Source organism: Melanerpes formicivorus, unplaced genomic scaffold, assembly GCF_026170545.1.
Source record: "Melanerpes formicivorus ecotype bairdi unplaced genomic scaffold, bMelFor1.0.p_v2 SCAF_5, whole genome shotgun sequence".
Classification (NCBI taxonomy): domain Eukaryota; kingdom Metazoa; phylum Chordata; class Aves; order Piciformes; family Picidae; genus Melanerpes; species Melanerpes formicivorus.
In genome coordinates, this window is record NW_027142357.1 from 2,515,127 (window position 1) to 2,535,658 (window position 20,532).

Consider the following 20,532-nt stretch of genomic DNA (forward strand, 5'->3'; position numbering starts at 1 on the left):
CCACACCCCATCCCATAAAAGAATAGGGTGGTGTTTAACTTTGTTTATTACACTTCATATATGCATACATATTGTGAGAATATTTTTGTGGAGATTGCCTAGAGAATATTACAGGGGTTGGTCTGATTTTTCCTGCTCTTTTTCTCCTTTATTACATTATTTCCGTCAATCCTTTTCTCTTGAGGAAAAATACTGTTTAAAAATAGCTTTTAAAAAGATTTCAGCCTTTGAGAGGATACTGAGCAACATCTGGATACATTTGCTTGTTAGATCTGCAGGTGTGCTCTGTGAATCAAAACCTGAGACACAGGGGTGATTTATAATGACTAATGTTGTCAGACTGAAAAAATATGAATCCTATCGTAAACTCAGCAGACCTGTCCCTGAACTTGGTGCTATGAAAGCCTCATTTTAAAGGCCTGGTGAGTAATGAGTGCTATATAAAACACACACAGCAAAAAAAAAAAGGGGATGGTAGAAAGACAGTGACTAACACTGAAGTGATAGAACTATCAGTACTGAACAAATTGAGGGGGGGGGGGGGGAAATCCAAGTAGGACTCACTTGCTTTGGAAGTGGAAGATTACAAACTCCACACTGAGAGTTTTTCACTAGCCAGAAGCTACTGTTTAAAACCTAGCCATACCCTCATTGTCCTAAAGAAGACATTGCCCTATAATCTTGGGTTAAGGACAGCTCAATGAATTTTAGCTGATGTGGCAAATTGCTCATAGGGGCAATAAAATGTGTCTAGTTCTGGGGCCCTCAGTTTAGGAAGGATGTTGACTTGCTGGAACAAGTCCAGAGAAGGGCAACGAAGTTGGTGAGGGGTTTGGAACACAAGCCCTATGAGGAAAGACTGAGGGAGCTGGGATTGCTTAGCCTGGAGAAGAGGAGACTCAGGGATGACCTTATTACTCTCTACAACTACCTGAAGGGAGGTTGAAGACAGGCTGATGATGGTCTCTTCTCCCAGGCAGCCAGTACCAGAACAAGAGGACACAGTCTCAGGCTGTGCCAGGGGAGGTTTAGGTTGGAGGTTAGGAGGAAGTTCTACACAGAGAGAGTGATTGCCCATTGGAATGGGCTGCCAGGGGAGGTGGTGGAGTCGCCATCATTGGAGGTGTTCAGGAGGAGACTTGATGGGGTGCTTGGTGCCATGGGTTAGTTGTTTAGGTGGTGTTGGATTGGTTGATGGGTTGGACGCGATGATCCTGAAGGTCTCTTCCAACCTGGTTTGGTCTATTCTATTCTATATAAATCAAATCAAGCTTACAGCATCGCTGTAGTGGTTTCCTCCTGTTTCTCACCCAGTAATGCTTCCAAAGCTTACAGGTTTAATGTGTTTTTCTTCCAAGAAAATCAACATGAATATTAACCAAAAGAGGAAGAAAAGGCATCAATTGACCAAGCCAAAATAATATATCAAGTCCAATTTTTGGTCATAAGGTTTGCTTTCTACTGCCTTTGTAGAAACAGTTAATTCTATAAAGGGCAGCTAAGCCTCTTCTTCACAAGTCCAAGTGTCTGGATGGCATAAGAGCAAAATATGTACTAAAACCTATGTCAATAAAGGCTTTTCTAGGAGACTAATAGTAGTATCTATGAACAAATCAGTGATAATCCTTTCTTTGCTCCAGATATTTAAATCTACTGATGCTGTAAAGCACTGGATCTGCTAAGACGCTGAAGCTTATCGCTTACATACAGGACATCTTGCTGAGCCTTTTAAGTAGGGCCACAGTGGCCTGTGAGTGCATGGTTTCTACCATACTGCAGGGCTCTGTCCATCTCTTGCTGATGAGCATCATGGCAGGAGGAGGAGACATAACTGCAAAGGAAAAATTTTCTGAAATGCTCTGTAAATGTTACTTAGCTTGAGATTCAGGAATAGCATAAAAGTGAGTACAAGGGCCTTGCAAAGCTACATGCAGTTGTGTTGCTAACTACTGTGCAAGTGAAAACTAACAAGAGTGATAACTTGTAACAGAAAACCAGTTTTATTTATTAAATAACAGGAGATAGGCTTTCTTAGGCACCCCCCCAAAAAATAATCAGTTTCAAATGCAGACAGAAATGTGGGTGTTTTGTTAAAAGGAATCCCAGTCCTACTGATTTTCACCACTGAATACCTTAGTAACTTGTACATTGAAAACTAGAGATAACAGGAGAGTGAACTTAGAAATGTTTAATGTGTGTGTTTATGTTCTGTAATATGATCTCTGTGGTTGTTCTTGACCTATTTGCTAGTGCTGAGCACTAATCATGCTAGCAAAGAAAAATCACATCTTCACTGGAAGGTTGCTTCCTGCTTTACACTACCAGCAAAGTTTGGTTTAGGCTTTCATTCCTCTGTCCATCATTCTGTCAGACACAGCAGCTCATTGCAAGCCAGGGTATCAATCACTCAGTCTCTTTGGTGATTCAGCAGCAGCAAAGTTTCCTTCATCTACTTAAGACTGGCTTTGATTAGAGGTATAGTCCCAAGCCTGCACATCTTTTCTTTTCTTTTTTTTTTTTTTTTTTAACATGTTGAGGCTGAGGGGTATGTGATACCATATAGGGAACTGTGGCTGTGCTCCTAGGCTGTCTAGACTGGTGGGACTCTAATTGTATTCTGAATGAAGGCCAGACAGGAGTGACACCACTGCTTCCTCTTGCAGCTGATGACTAAACTCAGTGGGAGCAGGGCAATGCTCTGGGTGCTGAGTCAGGAAAACGACAGGCTGCTTCTCCTTCCTCAGCCCAAATGATGAGAAAAAGCAGATAAGCATGAAACAACTGTTGGAGGAGTTGTCTTGAAGAGAGGAGCTGGTTTGGGAAAAGATCTTCCCAGGTGTGTGTAACCCCTGACTCATTGCAAAGTCTGAGCTCTTCCTCTGGCTCTGCTGTTAGCAACTGGCTCAGCGCAAGCAGTAGTGTTCAACAGCCAGTCCTGAGGAAGCCAGAAATTATTATTTGGTTAAACAATTCTAGTATCTTAGGAGCAACTTATCCCTCACTGTTTGTGTAATGCTGTGCAGTTACACAATCAAGTAGAGAAAATAAATCCTCCTTTTTCCCTAATCTACTGATTTACTGATCAAAGGACACGTAAACCATTGGTTTCTTTGATTTTATTGCCCTATTTGCTACGATTTGGGAACTTATCAACTCCTCTGTAGTTTTGCTTTGATCAGGTCTGTGGTGTAACAACTGTGAGACAAGAGAGTAAATAACAAAAGTTAAGTTTTACTAATGATGATGTTTCTTTTAGAAAGAGGCAGCAAAGTTAGGAAAACTAGCAACAAGAATCAGGAGTAGGGATAAGAACTCTCTTCCTTTTCATGATGGAATAACAATCTTCGTCTGCTTCCTTTAAAGAATTATATGTAGCAAGAACAAGTGACTGGAACACAGGATTGCCAAGTTCTTTCTGGTTCTTCCATGGATTTACTTGAACAAATCACTTAAGTTCTGGGTGTTGCTCTTTGTCAGGCTGTGATAAACTTTATTGTGGACAGGGGAGTTCTGAGAATGAATAAATGGAAATGTTTAGGGGGCTCTTCTGTAGACCATGAGATTGCTAAAAAACCTGTTTAAAATACTTGTAAGATGTATTAATATATATGACTATAAAAAATACTTATTTTTTACTGCTTAGAGTGGAGCAACAACACTGCAGGGTTGCACAAGTATGGATACAACACGTATTTCTAGGTGGGAGGAAACAGTGCAGACATAAAGCATTTGTAAGATGAAAAGCTCTTAACTCACAACCCCTTCTCAATGAGAGCAACTTATTGTGAAATCCTCTCTCCCTGTCCTTGGTTTCTTTTCCCCCTCATACTGGTAAATTTTCCAAATGAACTTGGGAGGAAAAAACCCTGTAACTGTAGGTAGGTAGGTGTATAAAGCTTGCTTATCTTACATCCAGCTTTTAGAAGACTGCTATTAGACTATTTCTCTTAGTCTCTGGTATTATCTGTTAGCTTCAAGAATAAGTAATTTAACTTGCATGCCAACATAAAATCTGACAGTATTAAGATACATTTAGTTAGTTAGCTGTAAAGCAACTTCCTCTGTTCGTTCAGTGAGAAATTTAAATGGTCACCCAATATCAATGTTTGGTTCCTTCCTTTGAAATTCTTTGTACTTGACATATGTTTTCTTGTAAGCCTCAGTACCATGACATCGTTTAATGTAGGCTGATGGGTCATCACTTAAACCCATACCACTGACTGGAAATTTGCATTGCAAGGGGAACCAGGAAACTGATAGTAAGTGACTTGTGATCCATTAAATAGCGATGATGAAAGTGTTTTTTTTCCTTGTGAAAGGTCCTTAGGTTCTTTGAAGGAGTAATTTATTGAAAGGAAAAGAAGACAGACAAGGTTGAATGGACCTAGGTCAGAGTTATTAATGCCTTATTGGTATGTACTCTACATTGAATTCAAGCAAATTGCATTAAAACTTCAGGGATGCTCTGATGATGATTATTAAGTCATGGCTCTCTTCAATAGCTCTTTTGCAGGCATTTTGCTTCTGGCTGCATTAAGCTGTCTACCAGTGTTCCTGATAATTTTAATTACTTTTTGCTGCCATGGTCACTCTCCACTGAAAACATTCTCAGTAAATGGCTTCTAATTTTGTTTGTTCCGAATCTTGTTACCTCTATGTGCTACAGCTGATTTTTTTTTGTGTGTGTGTGTATTATTTTATTATTTTAGAACTGAGCTTTTTAGATGTCCACTTAGAGTCAGTTTAACAGATTTCAAAGTAAACCGATCTCTTGTAGAATCTGAGTCCAAACTTTCACAAGTGATTTCCCATATCCAACTCAGAAGATTGGAGGGGAGTATTTCAGACACTCTGTTGCCGTTTCCATTCTTTAAATCAACAAGCCCTTCAAGGTAGCATTTTCAACTGCTTGTAGCAGTTGTTTTAGTACTAGAATTCATCTTCTGTTAAAGAGGCCTCAGCATAACCTCTCTGCAACATGGGTTTTCATAAGCTTATAAGTGTTTTTTCATTCAGGATTCCCTTAACTCTGACTCTATCCCTTAGTAAATATATATGGATATTTTTAACTTGTATTTAGGGGTTGAAACATCCTTACATGTTCCTGTTTTTAACTAGTATTTAAGGGTTGAGACATCCTTACATATTCCTTTTACTTTATTGTCCTCATGTGAGAAAGGCAAAGTGGAAAGATCAGACTTTTAAGTGACAGTAGTGTGACATTAATTACATGGTAGGAGTATTGAATTTTATGAATTAATATTCTGAATTAATATGAGTTACAATTTAAAGGTCTTCCAGCATATTTTCTTTTTCCTGGAACACTACTCCACTGAGCAGATGTTGATCTCAGCCATAGGCTGATGCAGGCAGAGCTATGAGGGATTTGGTATTTGAAGCCTGCAACTGCCTGAGCTACCCGTATGACAGATGATGCAAAGTCAAAGGCGACTGGAGAGGTTCATGCTGAACACTGGCCTGTGAGGGGTAGTGAAGTGATAAAGCAGGAGCTGAGATCTTCATCAGGGAGGTTTTACAAACCCAGCTCATCACCACCCTGCACTGGCTCCTTGGCATCTCTGTGGCTGCCGGGCTCCCTGTGGCTCTGGGATTTGACTTCACTTCATCCACATAGAATCATGGAATCGTTGGGGTTGGAAAACATCTTTAAGATTATCGACTCCAAACCGTTCTTTAGCTCAACCACGTCTGGTGCTAAACCGTGTCCCTCAGCACTACATCTGTGTTCATTATCCTGATAGTTTTAAAATCGTTGGGTTGTTTTCCTCCATGGATGGGAGCACACAGACACTTCAGTCTCTGCTTCTGTTGACAGCTTTCCTGGAACAGAGGGTCTCCAAGGCTTGGTAAGAAAGGCTTCACCGAGAAAGACTCTGAAGACAAAGCACGGCTGTGTTGCCCTGCTCCAATTGCTGGTGCTTTTCAATGGCACTTGACCTCCGTCCGCATCAAGCCTTCGGGTCAGGCAGCCACTGGTTTAAAAGGCAGGTGCCTTAGCCGAGGGGAGAGGCGAGGGCAGGCACTGCCTTTCCCCCAGCCGTCATCGCACCGTGCCGCAGGCCAGCCGTCGGGCGCGGAGCACAGCCTCTCCCTAGCGGGGCCTGGCCTCTGCGGGCGGAAGGGCGAGGCGGGCGGGGAGCGGCGCCGCGGCCCCGGCCCGGTGCGGAGCAGGGCCCGCCTCCGCACCACATGATGCCGCTGCTCCTTCCTGCCGCCCCTGTCCCGAGGAGAAAAGGGAACTGGGCGCAGGGCGGGAGGAAGTGACTTCGCTCCCCGCCCCGCCGCGGGAAACGCGCGGCCCCTGCCCCTCGACCCCTATCCCCAGCGGGCCGGGCTGGGCCATGGCGGGGCTGTGTCTGCTGCTGTTGCTGGGCGCTGCGCTGGTCCCGGCCGCCAGCGCCTTCAACCTGGACGTGGAGCGCCCGGCTGTCTATTCGGGCCCCGAGGGCAGCTACTTCGGCTTCGCTGTAGATTTCTTCGCTCCCGACCCATCCTCGTAAGTGCCCCGCCCCGTCCTGCCCCCCGGAGACGCTCCCGGCCCGGCTCGGGCGGTCGCGATCTGCCGCCGGTGCTGCTTCCCGGGGCAGGGCGGCCCATGCTAGCGAGTCCTTCCTTCTTTCCTTCCCTTTGCTCCTTTGGTGGCAGGTTAGGGGTTGTCCCGGCAGGAGTCTGGTCGACCCAGAGGGTGATGATGGCGATAGAGGGGCCAGGAGCAGCTCCCGTGTCAGCAGCCGAACTGACGGCTCTGGGAAGAGAAAGGATTTCTCCGTGGGAGCCTCTTGCCCTGGCCCGGCTGGGTCTGATGAAGCCGGGAGATGCCGGCTGCGGGGGCGGTGGGGCCAGGCCCGCAGCGGGGCCCGGTGAGCGCAGGCACCGGCACCGTAGCGGCGAAGCCACGCCGGGCACGGACGCTTGACGGCATCTGTTGCCCTGCTTAGGGTGGCTCCGACCGCTGGGACCCTTTCACAAGAGGCAAGGCTGTGTGCTGTGCGGCCGGTGGGCTCAATAACGCGGCATGAAACTTGCACCCAGGGGAGACCTGTAGATCTGCGGCGTGTGCAGGTCGTGGTGATGCTCAATGCAGTGTGGAGGTGAAGGCGTGGTGGTGTGCTTCATCACAGCTGGCACTTGAGATGTTGTCCCATGGAGCTGGGGAAGCCCTGCCGTTCCCTTGCCGGGCTGCTCTCTCACACAAGTGCTGTGTTTGAGTTGCGCTTTGTCTGTGCGGGTCACAGAGCTTCTGAGGAGAATAGAGAAGAAAAAGTTTAATGTAAATATTCTCCACATCTGCTTCCCGAAGGTGGTGGTTTTTCATATTAACGAATGTTAGTTAGGCCGTGTGCAGTGGCTGGTGTGTTTCAGGCTTTTGTATCGTCGTGTCACTGACTTCTAAGTTATGGTCCTGCCGGAATAAATTACTTTCAATTTCTTAAGTGCTGGCTACATGAAGGTCCAGCTCTTGCCATATTGCCCCCTCCTTTCCCATCTTAAAGGGCTGTAAAGCCAGAAAAGCTGCTGGCTTCCATTATGCTGAGGGGATTTTTCTCACTCACTGGATCTTTAGCTTGTAAAACTTTATAAGCAATTTCTATAGTGTTGGAGCAACTCTTTTTGCGGTGCATCAGTGAGCCTTGTTTGCATTTCTTTATTGCCTACAAATATTAGAAGTCATCCTGTCTTAACTTGCTTGAGTTGCAACATCTTTCTGTTCTATCTTAATCCTGTAAGTCTTACTGCTAAGAGAAAAAAGACTCCATTTGTGTTCCTCCCTTTCATTTTTAAGTCAGCGTGCATGGCTGCAAAGTTATTGAGAAACTGGTGCGTAGTAAACTTTCTTGTGCTCTGATAAGGAATGATGTGACCCAGCTCTCACTGAAGTCATCATTTGGAACCTTTCCATTATTATAATAACTACCTCAGAGTGCATGGCTGTAAGAGAATGCAGTGCTGGCTTCTTTTTTAATCTTATGACACTAGCAATTATCAGACAGTGGGGAAGATTCCTTAATTTTAAGGGAATTTTCTCTCTTTTTTTTTTTTACTACAAGTAAAAGCCCTGCACTTTATGTTAAATTTAAGCTCATTACTAGAAGGAGCTGTACAGCTTTTACAGGAACAAGCTCTAATGCTGTTAGATTGAGTTATTGCTTATGGAGACAGATATTTTACATCCCCAAAATAGCCAGAAGTTCTTGCATGCAGTGTTCTCCGGACACAGGTCAGTGTCTTCCCCAAAGCAGTGAGGTTACTGAAGTTGTTCAGTGAAATGAGCCTTGATGCATGGTTTCTGTGGAGTGTCACACGTGTTCCTTGGTTCCCACACCTTTGTTGTGGCTTTGTTGATTTTTTTTGTCACCTGTTCTTTACAGGAGCACCAGAGATGAAGTGAATTTAGTTGAGCTACAGCTATGTGGATTGACAACAAAGGAGTATTATTAGTTCTTGAATGCTCAGGCTGCTATTTCATAGTCTATTTTGACCTCCTGATTACCAAAATAAAGCATATTTGGAAGTCCAGTGTGAAAGACTTAATCCAGGAGTTGGAGTGGTAGGCAGGGTGCTATGTGGTGCCTGACAGAGGGCATATCTGTGAGGCTGAGTGGCTGGATGTAGCTTCATAACTAGCAGAAAAGGTTTCTCATTTAGACAGTAGACATGCCCATGGAAATGCCAGTTTCTCTTTGTTGGCCCATAGCAAAGCACTGGCAAGTGATTGTTCCTGTAAGAACACCTATGGAGGATGAACTGCTGAGGCTGTTGGTGCAAGCCCAGTCTTGTCCATGGCTCTGTGTTTGGTCAGGTGGTTTCATCACATAGGACAAAAGTGATGCTTTTCCGTCTGTACTCTCTTTCCCCAAGTATATGGACGAGAGACTTCTTTCTATTTTTGTAACCTGTATATTATGAAAGACGCTGCAGCCAGTCTCTGGTGGTGTCCCCCAGGGATCAGTGCTGGGCCCCATGCTCTTTAATATCTTCAGCGATGATCTGGATGAGGGTACTGAGTCCATCATCAGTAAGTTTGCAGATGACACCAAGCTGGGGGCAGGTATTGATCTGTTAGAGGATAGGAGAGCTCTGCAGAGGGACCTTGACAGGCTGGACAGATGGGCGGAGTCCAATGACATGAGCTTTAACACATCTGAGTGCCAGGTTCTATACATTGGCCACAACAACCCCATGCAGAGCTACAGGCTGGGGTCGGAGTGGCTGGAGAGTGGCCAGGCAGAAAGGGACCTGGGGGTACTCGTTGACAGCAGCTGAACATGAGCCAGCAGTGTGCCTAGGTGGCCAAGAAGGCCAATGGTGTCCTGGTCTGTATCAAGAATAGTGTGGCCAGCAGGAGCAGAGAAGTCATTCTGCCTCTGTACTCAGCACTGGTTAGGCCACACCTTGAGTCCTGTGTCTAGTTCTGGTCCTCTCAGTTTAGGAAAGATGTTGAGTTGCTGGAAGGTGTCCAGAGAAGGACAATAAAGCTGGGGAGAGGTTTGGAGCACAAGCCCTATGACGAGAGGCTGAGTGAGCTGGGATTGCTTAGCCTGGAGAAGAGGAGGCTTAAGAGAGACCTTATTGCTGTCTACAACTACCTGAACAGAGGTTGTAGCCAGGTGGGGGTTGGTCTCTGCTCCCAGGCAACCATCACCAGAAGAGGACCCAGTCTCAAGCTGCACCAGGGGAGGTTCCGGCTGGATGTTAGGAAGAAGTTCTTCATAGAAAGAGTGATTGGCCATTGGAATGGTCCACCACAGGGAGATGGTGGAGTCACCATCACTGGAGGTGTTTAGGAAGAGACTGAATGGGGTGCTTGGTGCCATGGTTTAGTTGCTTAGATAGTGTTGGATAATAGGTTGAACTCAATGATCTCAAAGGTCTCTTCCAACCCGGTTAATTCTATTCTATTCTATTATGTTCTATTCTATTCTATCTGCTTGTTTCAGTCTATGATTTTTCTCCCTTTGGGAAAAGAGGTGACTGAACAAGTCCTGTAATGATTCTTTTATTGCTAATCTTGTTAATGAACTTCTTCACAAAGCTGATCTTTGGAGAAATTTAAAATATATGATTAGAATGGAAAGTTTTTATTTTGTTTTTTGTACCAAGTATAACATTTTGGGGGGCTTCTCAAGAGCTAGTGATACAGGAGTAAAGTGGGAGGCAAGCTACTGCTGGTTTAATGGATTGTAATTGTAACAATTCATGTGTTTCCTTACTTGGCATTATGGTTTTATTTTTAAGCATTTCTGTTATGCCCAGGGAGAACAGTTTTGAGTTCATTACAGTGTTTGAAATTCTTGATTTGGGAATCTACCCAGACTGGGAAAGGCAACTAAGGAAAGCAAATGGATCTTTTCAACTAGCCTGGATTTTCTGTCAGGGTCCAGAAATTCACACAGGCTGCAAACTAGTAGCTTATGTTGATCTTCATATAAATTAAGCATTCATCCCTGGAGGTTTTTAAGGCCAGGCTGGATGTGGCTCTGAGCAACGTGATCTAAGTGTGAGGTGTACCTGCACATGGCAGGGGGGTGGGAACCAGATGATCTTTGAGGTCCTTTACAACCATAATTATAAGGTGCTACACATTAAGAAATGTAAAGTCAGCTCTGTACTACAACAAGGTCTGGAAGATGGCTGTGAAAAGCAGAGCAAGTTTGATGAGTCTTGATCTGCCTGCTGTAGACATTTCTCCAACCAGTCTTGCAGCTTGTTCAGCTAGCCCAGTTTCAAAACTAAATAACCATAACGTCTGATACGGGATGATAAGACCTGCTCTTGTGTGCTGTATTCTCTCTTAAACAGTTCTCTTCAGGATGTGCTCTGTTATTTTTAAAGGAAGTATTTAGCTTTCTACCTTCTAAATGTCTTTGTCTATAGCTCAAATTGACTTTGTCAGGAATGTGCTGCCGAGTCAAGTGTCTCAGAATTTCCTGGAAGATATTCTTAGAGGTTCCTGGACGATGTTAAGATCCTTGTTGGAAGACGCTAAGAACCTTGGTTGGCCGGGCTTCTTATTCAGTCTGTTTCCTCCTTTGTAGCGTCTGAATTCTACTGCTTCAAGGCATAATCTTGTAGCGATTCCTGCTGGGACTCCACTTAACATGTCCTTGCAATCAGAGATTTATAAAAGCACAACACATCTTCATAAGAAAATGCTTATTGTGTACTGAATTTCAGTAAAGATTCATTAATGTAAGCCCCGTGTTTGACAGGCATTTGGGTGCTTGGAGATTCCTTTAAAAGAGCATTTGCTGACTCAAACTCCTGGGCTGACTCACCACTTAGTACCTCCTGAGCTCAGAGGCACTACTGCTTTGTTTATGTATTGTTTCCATTTTTGACCCACTTCCTTGAATTGCTCTTACTTACAAAATTAGCCAGAAATTATGCCAGCTGATGGCTTTTTTTCAGTTGCAGAAATACATGGTTTCCTGTTCCACTGAACACATGCATATTTTTGAAAGAGAAAAAAAAGATTGTAGAAGGTATTTTCTTTGTGGTAAGTGGTGGAGGCTTTTTGCCTGCTTTTGCTTGCAGAAAAGAGGGACCCAAGGCCTGAAACTTACTATGAATTTCTTCTCTGAAAGTCAAAGCAGTTCAGTCAGATTTAGGTTTGAATAGGCGAGGCTTTTGCTTTGCTAACTCTTCGGATGTCATGAAGTAGCATCTGTGCCTCAGGTGTCAAAACCTTTGTCTTATTTCTTCCTCTTTTTTTTTTTTTTTTCCTGCAGGATATCTCTTCTGGTGGGAGCTCCAAAAGCAAACACCACTCAGCACAACATCGTAGAAGGAGGCCAGGTGCTCAAATGTAACTGGAATTCAAACAGGAAGTGCCAGCCGATCATATTTGACTCCACAGGTAACTTGTGGATCGCTGCAAGGGGAGATGGGGGTCTGTGCTCTTACCTCTGTGTGGGAGAGTGGAAGGGACTCACATGGGGTTTCTTAGTCTATGTGGATGCAGGCTGGGTTTGGACTGGTAGCTAATCAAGGCTTTTTTTTCCCCACTGTGTTCTGTCTTTTAGATTTCTGTTGTCCTTGGTATGTGCTGAAAGCCCAAGTCGAGCATACATTAGCCTCCTTTTGTTTTCACCTGTTTGTATGTCACCTCTGTACTTCTCAGAAGTCCTGAAACATTTAACAATCTAATTCCCAATAACCCCCCAAGGAGTTTATTGGCCTGTTAAGAACATGGCATGTAAGGCAAGATGCTTTTAAATACCAGCAAAAGCAGAATAGGTAGAAATACTCAGAAGTCTAACCTGAAATAGGGACTGTAATCTTCAGACTGAGGTAAAAATGGCTTTTTTCTCTTATCTTTTTAAAATTTTTTTCCCCCTTGGATGTAGCCTCGTAGTATTGGTGATGTTTATGAGGGCAGCACTCAGGGTGCCTCAGGTCAGAGGCTTTACTTACCATTTCTGAAGCATGCTCAAGCTGAGCAGCAACAATGCTGACATGAAGCACAGCCCTCAGCCTTCATGCTCTGGTACACATGGTGATTTCCACAGGCTGTGGCAGGTCATATGAGAGCATGCTGCGTGTGCTTTCCTGCTTCAGCCACTCAGTGCCGAATCCTCTTTTCCACAGCATGTTGCGGGGCAGCGGAAAAAACCTGTCTGTGTCATGGGAGTGGATTAGCAAGACCCATGTGGCAGGGCAGAGGAATCAGCTGTGTTTTCTGGTCTAATTGGTCGTAATTCATTCTTGACTCTGCTCGTGTTTGGACTTGCCAGTCTAAAGGCTGTTAGATTCATGCAGCCTTTGTTAAGTTGTGTGTGATGAAGTGGAGAAACTCTGCTTCCAATCTCCTTCTCAAGGTGTACCACAAAATGTTGGTGTCCAGATGTCTGAAATCAATCTTCATTTGTTTTTCTGAAAACCATTATGTTACCAGCTCTCTTGTAAAAAAAAAAATCCAACCAAACAAAAAAACAACCAACAAAAAACAACACCAAAACCCCCACCACCAACTAACAACTAAACAAAACAACCCACCAAACCAACCAACAACAATGACAAAACACCCCCCCAAAGTACTTAATGGTGCACACAACCTGAGTTTGGCATCAGGCTCTTCACATCAGTTGACAGGAACCTTTCCAACCTGTTTTTTATTATTATTCTATTATTCTGTGATTTATAAGAAAGCCAGGAAGATGTTCTTCACCTTGGGGGTGGTGAGACACTGGCACAGGTTGCCCAGGGAGGTGGTAGAAGCCCCATCCCTGGAGGTTTTTAAGGCTAAACTAGATGTGGCTGTGAGCAACCTGCTCTAGTGTGAGGTGTCCCTGCCCATGGCAGGGGGGTTGAAACTAGATGATCCTTGAGATCCCTACCAACCCTAACAATTCTATGATTCCATAACTTAAGATATCTATAACTTAAGTAAGCTTAAAAATACAAGATTTTGTCTGCAGCAGTGGATGACAGCAAAGATTTGTTTTGATTTTAATTTTATTCCTTTTTCCTTTGGGCTCATTGTTTACTAGAATACAAATGTGTTGGTTTTTTTTTTGTTTGAAAGAAAGAATCTACATGATCCTAATTAATAATTGCTACTGAAATAATAACCAAAAGCTTCTGAGGGGGAATGATGAGCCCCCTCAGGGAGCTTTTAGATGCATCTTGCAGTGGGAATTGCAGTGCATTAATCCGTTTGTGCTGTGAACATTTACAACCGGCTTTTCCGTATGCCAGGGAGAGTAGAGGCCATGCTGTGTTGCTGTGTGTCTGTGCTGAAGGTCTCTGCTACTGGGCAAACAAGCGCTGTTTTGGTTATAATTTGCCTTTATAAGTAATGGGCACGTTAATCACTTCAAATGTAACAGTAAAACCAGCAGGACCTAATGGCTTAAGAGGATTTCTTTCAGGCGTATTTTTAACTCATTCCAGCTTTGTGGCAATGAATTGGGAAGTAATGCATTTGTCAATTATGATCTGGGTGAAAAGGGGCATTGTATTGCAGCATAATAAAATAATAAATGCCCTGGGACAATATAAAATGTCTTTTTCTTTGTACATAATGCAGTGGTTGAGTCCCTGTGTTATGATGACAATGTCTTACTGCCAGCACAGTGTAAACTCCCACTCCTCCCTAAGCCTACCTCATAAGGTTAGCAGGGGTTGGGGAAGACTTGTGATTCCCTTGGCATGGTGTAGGAAGCAGAAGATTTGACCACTCATTGGTGGTGCTGATGAGAAGGTGCTTTTTGTGGATGACTAAACACCACCTCTGCAAGAATTCAGGTTTTAACATCACTACTTCAACACTTGTGCCATGTGATTTGTAATTCCAGAGGTATTGCTTAGCCTTGCAATGTAAGGCAGATGATTATGTTTTTTCCCCTGGAGTACCTTTCCTATGGAGACAGACTGAGAGAGTTGGGGCTGTTCATTTTGAAGAAGAGAGAGCTCAGAGGCTCAGAGAGAGAAAGCCTTCCAGTATCTGAAAGGGGCTACAGGAAAGCTGGTGAGGGACTTTTTGAGGTGTCAGGTGGTGATAGGACTAGGGGGAATGGATCCAAGCTAGAGAAGGGGATATTTAGATTAGATGTTAGGAAGAAGTTCTTCACCATAAGCATGGTAAGACAGTAGAAAAGGTTGCCCAGGGAGGTGGTAGAAGCCTCATCCCTGGAGGTTTTTAAGGCCAGACTGGATGTAGCTGTGAGCAACCTGATCTAGTGTGAGGTGTCCCTGCCCATGGCAGGGGGTTGGAGCTAGGTGATCCTTGAGGTCCCTTCCAACCCTGACAATTCTGTGATTCTGTGGTTATTTAGCTGTTTTGTTAACAGGAAAAGTAGCACAGGTTCTGCATAGTTAATTAGATGGGTTTCTCCAGAGTTCTTTTCTGATTGTTTTCAGCTAGTGAGAAATCTGATCTGTGACAGTGGTGAGAACACTGGTACTTGTGGTTTGTCTGTTTACCTGTGGATGCCAAACTCCATATGTGGAGCTGCAAAATTGTAGACAGCCTCCTATTCCTCTCCTGCTTTGCTGTGTCAGACAGCATGGCTTGCCTGGACCAGGCCCAGCCATTGCATCTGAAAGCAGGGAAGAGGCTGTGTTTCTTCGGTCTGAATGTAGCAAGGGAATGGAGAAAAGACAAATATTGTTCTGAGTGTGTGGGGCTGTGTTGGTCTGCCTGTCTTGTGGCTGTATCCCAAATAACTGTGAGGAGAGTTTTACAGGAATCCAGGAAGCAAGATGTTTTGTTTTCTCTCTCTTATTTTTTTTTCCTTATTAAACATTCCTTGGATTTGGTTTTCTTTAGGCTTTATGGGTCCTTTTCCTCATCCATACAAAGGCCACACTGACCTCAGCTGCACAGCAGTGGCTACACAAAGTTGGGTTTTATTTTCCAACACTTGCTTTTGGCTTGAATACTGCATTGGCACAGAAGTGTGGTCATTTACATGAGACAAACGCAACAGCTCTTAGGTAGCCCAAGAGAGAAGGTACTGAGCTGCTTTATGGTAATCTTTGGAGTTGTGCAAGCCCTTGCTTTGTACCAGCATTGCTCATTACTTGCATTTAACCTCACCCCAGCTCTTCTGGAGGAAAGTGATAAGACATGAAGCTGATCGTTCCCGATAGTACCAAATTTACTGCTTTGTTTCTTCCTGTGCATGACAGCTCAGCTCCTTCAGGAGGGGAGCTGGGCAATAGGAGTCCATTGATGGAACTTGCACTTGCATGGCTCTCACACTGAAAATAGATATGTTTGCCTCCCTCCCATGCCCTCCCCACCATCTTGTAACTCAAAACCCCTCTTTAAAGCATATATGACAATTTTTAAGCTGTTGGCCAGAACAGAGAGTGTTCTTTCACTGTTCCTGTGCAGCATGTATTCTCATTCCAAAGGGCAGAATTCTTTGCAGAGGGGAAGGGAGTTCTGCCCTTCTATCTGTGTATCTGTGCATATCATGCTAATTGCTTTTGACATTCTGGTATACATGGTGGCTCTGGAAGGCAAAATATTTATATCACACATTAACACTTCCCAAATGTAAAGATGCTGCACTGTGGGGCTTCTGAGCAATTTAGCACTGACATCAGTTGGCTTTGATTTAACTTAGTTATGACTGTGTGAGAATTGCATAACAAATGTGCGTGGTAGAAAATGCCCTCGGATTTAGAGGTGCGAAGAGCAGCATGCCACACACGCTTGTGCATGCATGGCCAGAAAGTTAGAGGAAGCTTATTTGAGTATCCTGCAGGCTGGGTTTTGGCTTTTAGAAGCACACAAAGGTTGAAGTTAAAAAGGAACCAACCACCAGAGCAAGTTCACTCACACGCAGCTTTTGCTGACACTGTTGCTCACAGTGTTCCTTGTGTCTGCTACCCTAAGGGGTTATCCTGCAAATCCGGATAGAAGTAGATCTAGTTAAAAAGTGCCATATTCCTATTTGCTTTTGTTAATTCAGAAGCCAAACGTGCCACTGTCGCAGAACTGAAGCTTTTGATATTTGTGTTCTTGTCTATCTTGACTTCTTGCTACAATTGCCAAAGCACTGCCATGATTTCAATTGCATTGTGTAAAATACTTCAGATTTTTTCCCCTCCTGTCTTGACTAACGTTCAGAGTTTTGGAGTGTGTAGGAGAGTGCATTTCTTCAGGACAAGCAGGAGGAATTAACATTCTCAAGATGGTATAGTCCTCATAATTGTCCTTAGCATAAACAGTATCAGTAAATCCTTTCCTGTGCAAGGTGTTTTACACTTCAAATTACCAAAGCCCACACAGATTGGTAAATGTTTGTCTTCATTCTCAAAACCCTTCTCCACACCAGATAGTTTAATGACTGGAAATTTAGTTTCTTTTTTGTTGTTGTTGTTTTAATATGTACAATAGGGGCATGTCCTGAGTCTTTTAAAGAAGAAATAGAATTTGGAAAAGCAAATGGTGGGAAAACTGCTCATGCAGCTTGCTGAGCCCTAATACTGCCCTTTGTTCAAGACTGACTGGAGAGGTGGTTCCTCTCTTAGAAAGTTCCAACAGTTGGCTTCATCTGCCAGCTGCTCAGCAGCTTTTTCCAGGAAAAAACATATTTCTTTTGGGTGAACTGTAAAAGGAATGCACTTCATACAGCAGCCCTTTTCCCATTTCTGATCAGTTTTGAGACAAAGGTGCCTTGTTTCAAGGCGCATCTGCCTCCCCTCTCCTCCTTCTGCAGCCTTCACGGACTAGCACATCAAATCTTGCATAGATAGTACTGAAAATATTTTTGTAATCTTGCTCAGGAAAAAAGGTTTCTTGAGAGGTCAAACATTTTTATATGGGCTACACTTAGTTTCTATGGTTGTTAATTAATTTTTTTTCTCTGTGTATAAAATTTCATGTTTTTGTTTTGCTGGGGAAGGATTAAAAGCCCACTGAGCAGACAACAAAATCCATGAGCAGAGTGAGGGGTCAAATGACCTTTTTAGCAGAGTAAGTGACCTGTATGTTTTTATTTATATGTTTTACAGTTGGCATACATGGAACAGCAGGGTGGGTACACTTAGCTAATTGTCTGTCACCTAGATAAATGGGTCCATTATTTAGCTGTGGAATTTGAGAGCAGAATCACTCTAAAATGATGTTTTATTGTCATTCTCACCAGCAAAAAAATTCTTCAGAGACCCTTGTAGCCAGTTGGAGTTAATCAGACTGTACACATGTGAGCAATATGTGGCAAATTAATGTAAACCAAATGAGTTTCCTGTGTGCTTGTTTTCCAAAAGGAAGCAATCTTCATAATTGTATTCTTTTACTTTTCATCTTTGAGGTCCTAGCTCACCATCAGTCAAGAACAGTGGGGAGTAGGTTGGTAGAAAGAGCATTTCTTCATGCTCCCATAGATCTTCCTAAAGATGTCACAAAAGGGCTTGTGATGATCAAGTTTCTCTTATAAAAACCTGACAGTTCTTAAAGGAAAACTGAGGAACCTGTATCTGCTGCAGTAGAGGATGCCTGAAAATGTAGCTCTTTGTCAGCATCAAAAAAGGCACTTCTGAGACTTGTTTCAGGAGCTCCTGCCTTTGGAATCAGCTGATGCAATGCAAACAGCTCTACCAGTGTTACAAAGGAAAATATGCTCACAAACAAACTTTGAACTTCGCTGCTGATGAACTGCAGATTTCTTGAGCAAGATTTCATTTTTAGCAGAGCAAGATCTGCTTGCTCAGGCAGCGGATTGTTTCGCTCTTCAGAGATGCGTAGTGTCAGAGGTCGACGTGCTGCTACGTTGTCATCCCTGCTTCTGGTAAAAGCTTTCCCTGCTGCTTTCATCTCTATATCAGATTTCAAAACTCAGGATTGGGGAAAATTACAGAAGCTGTTGGATACTAAAAACTAACAGCATCTCAAATGTTTTCAGCTCTGTGTGGTGTGTTTTGATTGCTTTGGAAGAAGAATTCAACATAGCCTCCAGATGCGTGAAGCTGTATCACTTTGGCACTTGTGCTGCCCCTCCTCTCTCCCCCTTCCCATGTGTTTTGACACACCACAGTAATTTTAGAGGAATGGTTTGTTCTTAAGTATTTGTTGGATTAAATTCTTTTGAGACTGGTTATTTTGATCTGTGCTAAAAGGAGAAAGAAGATTCTGAAAAGGAAAACGCTTACAAAAACCCTCTTCTGATTCCTCCATATGCTTGCACATTTTTGTTTTTTTCTATCTCCAAGTGGGTGATTCTAGATAATAGGAGTCTTTGTCTGGAAGCATAAACCACCAGTTTGACGTGGCTGTATCTATCTGTGACCTATTTACTTTGAAGTGGGTATTTTAACTGCCTTGTGCAGCTTCGTGCTGTCGCACTGCACAGTACAAGATCTGCTGAGGACTGGAATGGGACTGGAGTGGGTGTCAAGGGTTTGTATTTGCTTTTTGGAGGTTTTGACAGCTTGCACAAATGAGTCAGTTGCTCGTAACTCCATCTTTCCACTTATGGAACAAAGAGATGGATAAGGAGGTGTGGGATAGGTTGGTATTTTGTGAAAACAGCATGCTTTGACTAAGTGTTGGTTTATTTTTAGCCAGTTGTTTCACTGGTGTCTGCATGGGGATCGTAGTCTCAAAGGCTATGGATTTAGTCAACAATAAAGCAATAAATCTTGGTAAGACCATTCATTCATTTGCAGCAAAAGGGATTGATTTTTCTTTCCCTGGTTCCATCTTTACCTCAGTCCCCTTGAAGTTTGGTTGTTATCCTTCTGGTGTGTGTGGCTGTAAGTGAAGCCTGCCTTGGGCTCTGAACGCGAATGAGGGCGGCAGAATGTATCAGACCTCCTCCACATCTTGCTATAGCTGACAGTGGAAAAATGCTCATGCTTCTGTGATTAGGTAGGCTCCGCATGAATACTGCTGGCTCTGTGTGTGTGTAGCTGGATCTCAACTGTATGACTAGTTGGAAAAAAAAAAGCATCATATTTGTGTTGGGCCAAAGGAAAAGATGCTTTTGTTCCAGCACTACTCAGGCAAAGGAGCAGGATTTGTACCTCCTAAGAGGGAAGAGGAATATTAGGAAGCTCTGTATGCCTCTCTTCAATAGTCATTAACAAAACATTGTGGCTAAATCGTCATCTGCCTCACAGCATGGGGAATTTCAAGTCAAGATAAGCTTGTACTTGCTGGCTCTTGTCTCATTAACTAAGGTTGGAGTCACTGAGATTTTGGAAGACAAATGCAAAACAGCAGAGTTTGTCTTTCATTCGGCTAGCTGCACAAAGTTCCCCTTTACCTAGAAGGGGCAACATCGTTTACTTTGGCATAGTTACAAAGAGGTTTATTTTAATGGAAATTCTGTGACTTGGGTGACTGTTTAAATTTCACAACTTCGTATGTGTTCGTGGTAGGCTGACATTGAACCAGGCTTCACTGCCTGGATTCGTGATTATCTCAGTCAAGTCTGCCACTCAAGATCCGGGGCAAATGTTTCAGTTCAGTTTTCTCATTGCTGTGCAAACATGTGCAGTCATGTTGTGGTAACACCATTGTCTCTGTCACTGGGAACATTTACTTTGGAAAAAGAAGGTGCCACTTCTCCAAAGCTGATGGCCAAAAGAAACCCAGCACCAAAAGAAATTTTGATCTTTGTATTATACTTGGAAGGTAACTCAGACTATTTGGGTTTTGTTCTTTTTTTGTTTTTCTTCCTAAACTTATTCTGACATTTCTGCTGGTAGTCCTACTCATCTTTCCCTGTTTGGTTCCCATTTATAAATCCTGTGTAAAACTGAAAACAGCAAAGTGGCGATGTTCTGTTGGTCCAGCAGCAGCAACTCACCTATGCAGTGAATTTTTCAAGCAATTGTATTCATGCCTTGACAACCCCATCCCCCCACCTGCAAAGTACTTTGCCAGACAAAGCACTGCTGACTTGGCACTGCAGCCTTTTTTTACTCCAATGAAAGAGTTAAATAAAAATCATCATGTGATGTCTGCAGCAAGGAGAAGGAGCAAAGGAAAAAACCATGGCATAAGCTGCTTTTTACAGATAGGAAGTAATACCCTATGGACAAATGACATAA

The 20,532-nt window shown here is 43.5% G+C and overlaps 1 protein-coding gene across 1 annotated transcript in view; it reads left to right on the top strand.

The window, feature by feature from the left end:
* Positions 1-6,175: 6,175 nt before the first annotated feature.
* ITGAV (integrin subunit alpha V) overlaps positions 6,176-20,532 on the top strand; it is a 63,119-nt gene continuing 48,762 nt past the window's right edge. Inside the window, exons 1-2 of the mRNA XM_068137882.1 lie at positions 6,176-6,517; positions 11,751-11,878. Of these exons, the coding sequence (XP_067993983.1) occupies positions 6,363-6,517; positions 11,751-11,878 (283 nt within the window). The 5' untranslated portion in view covers positions 6,176-6,362. The remainder of the gene's footprint in view (positions 6,518-11,750; positions 11,879-20,532) is intronic.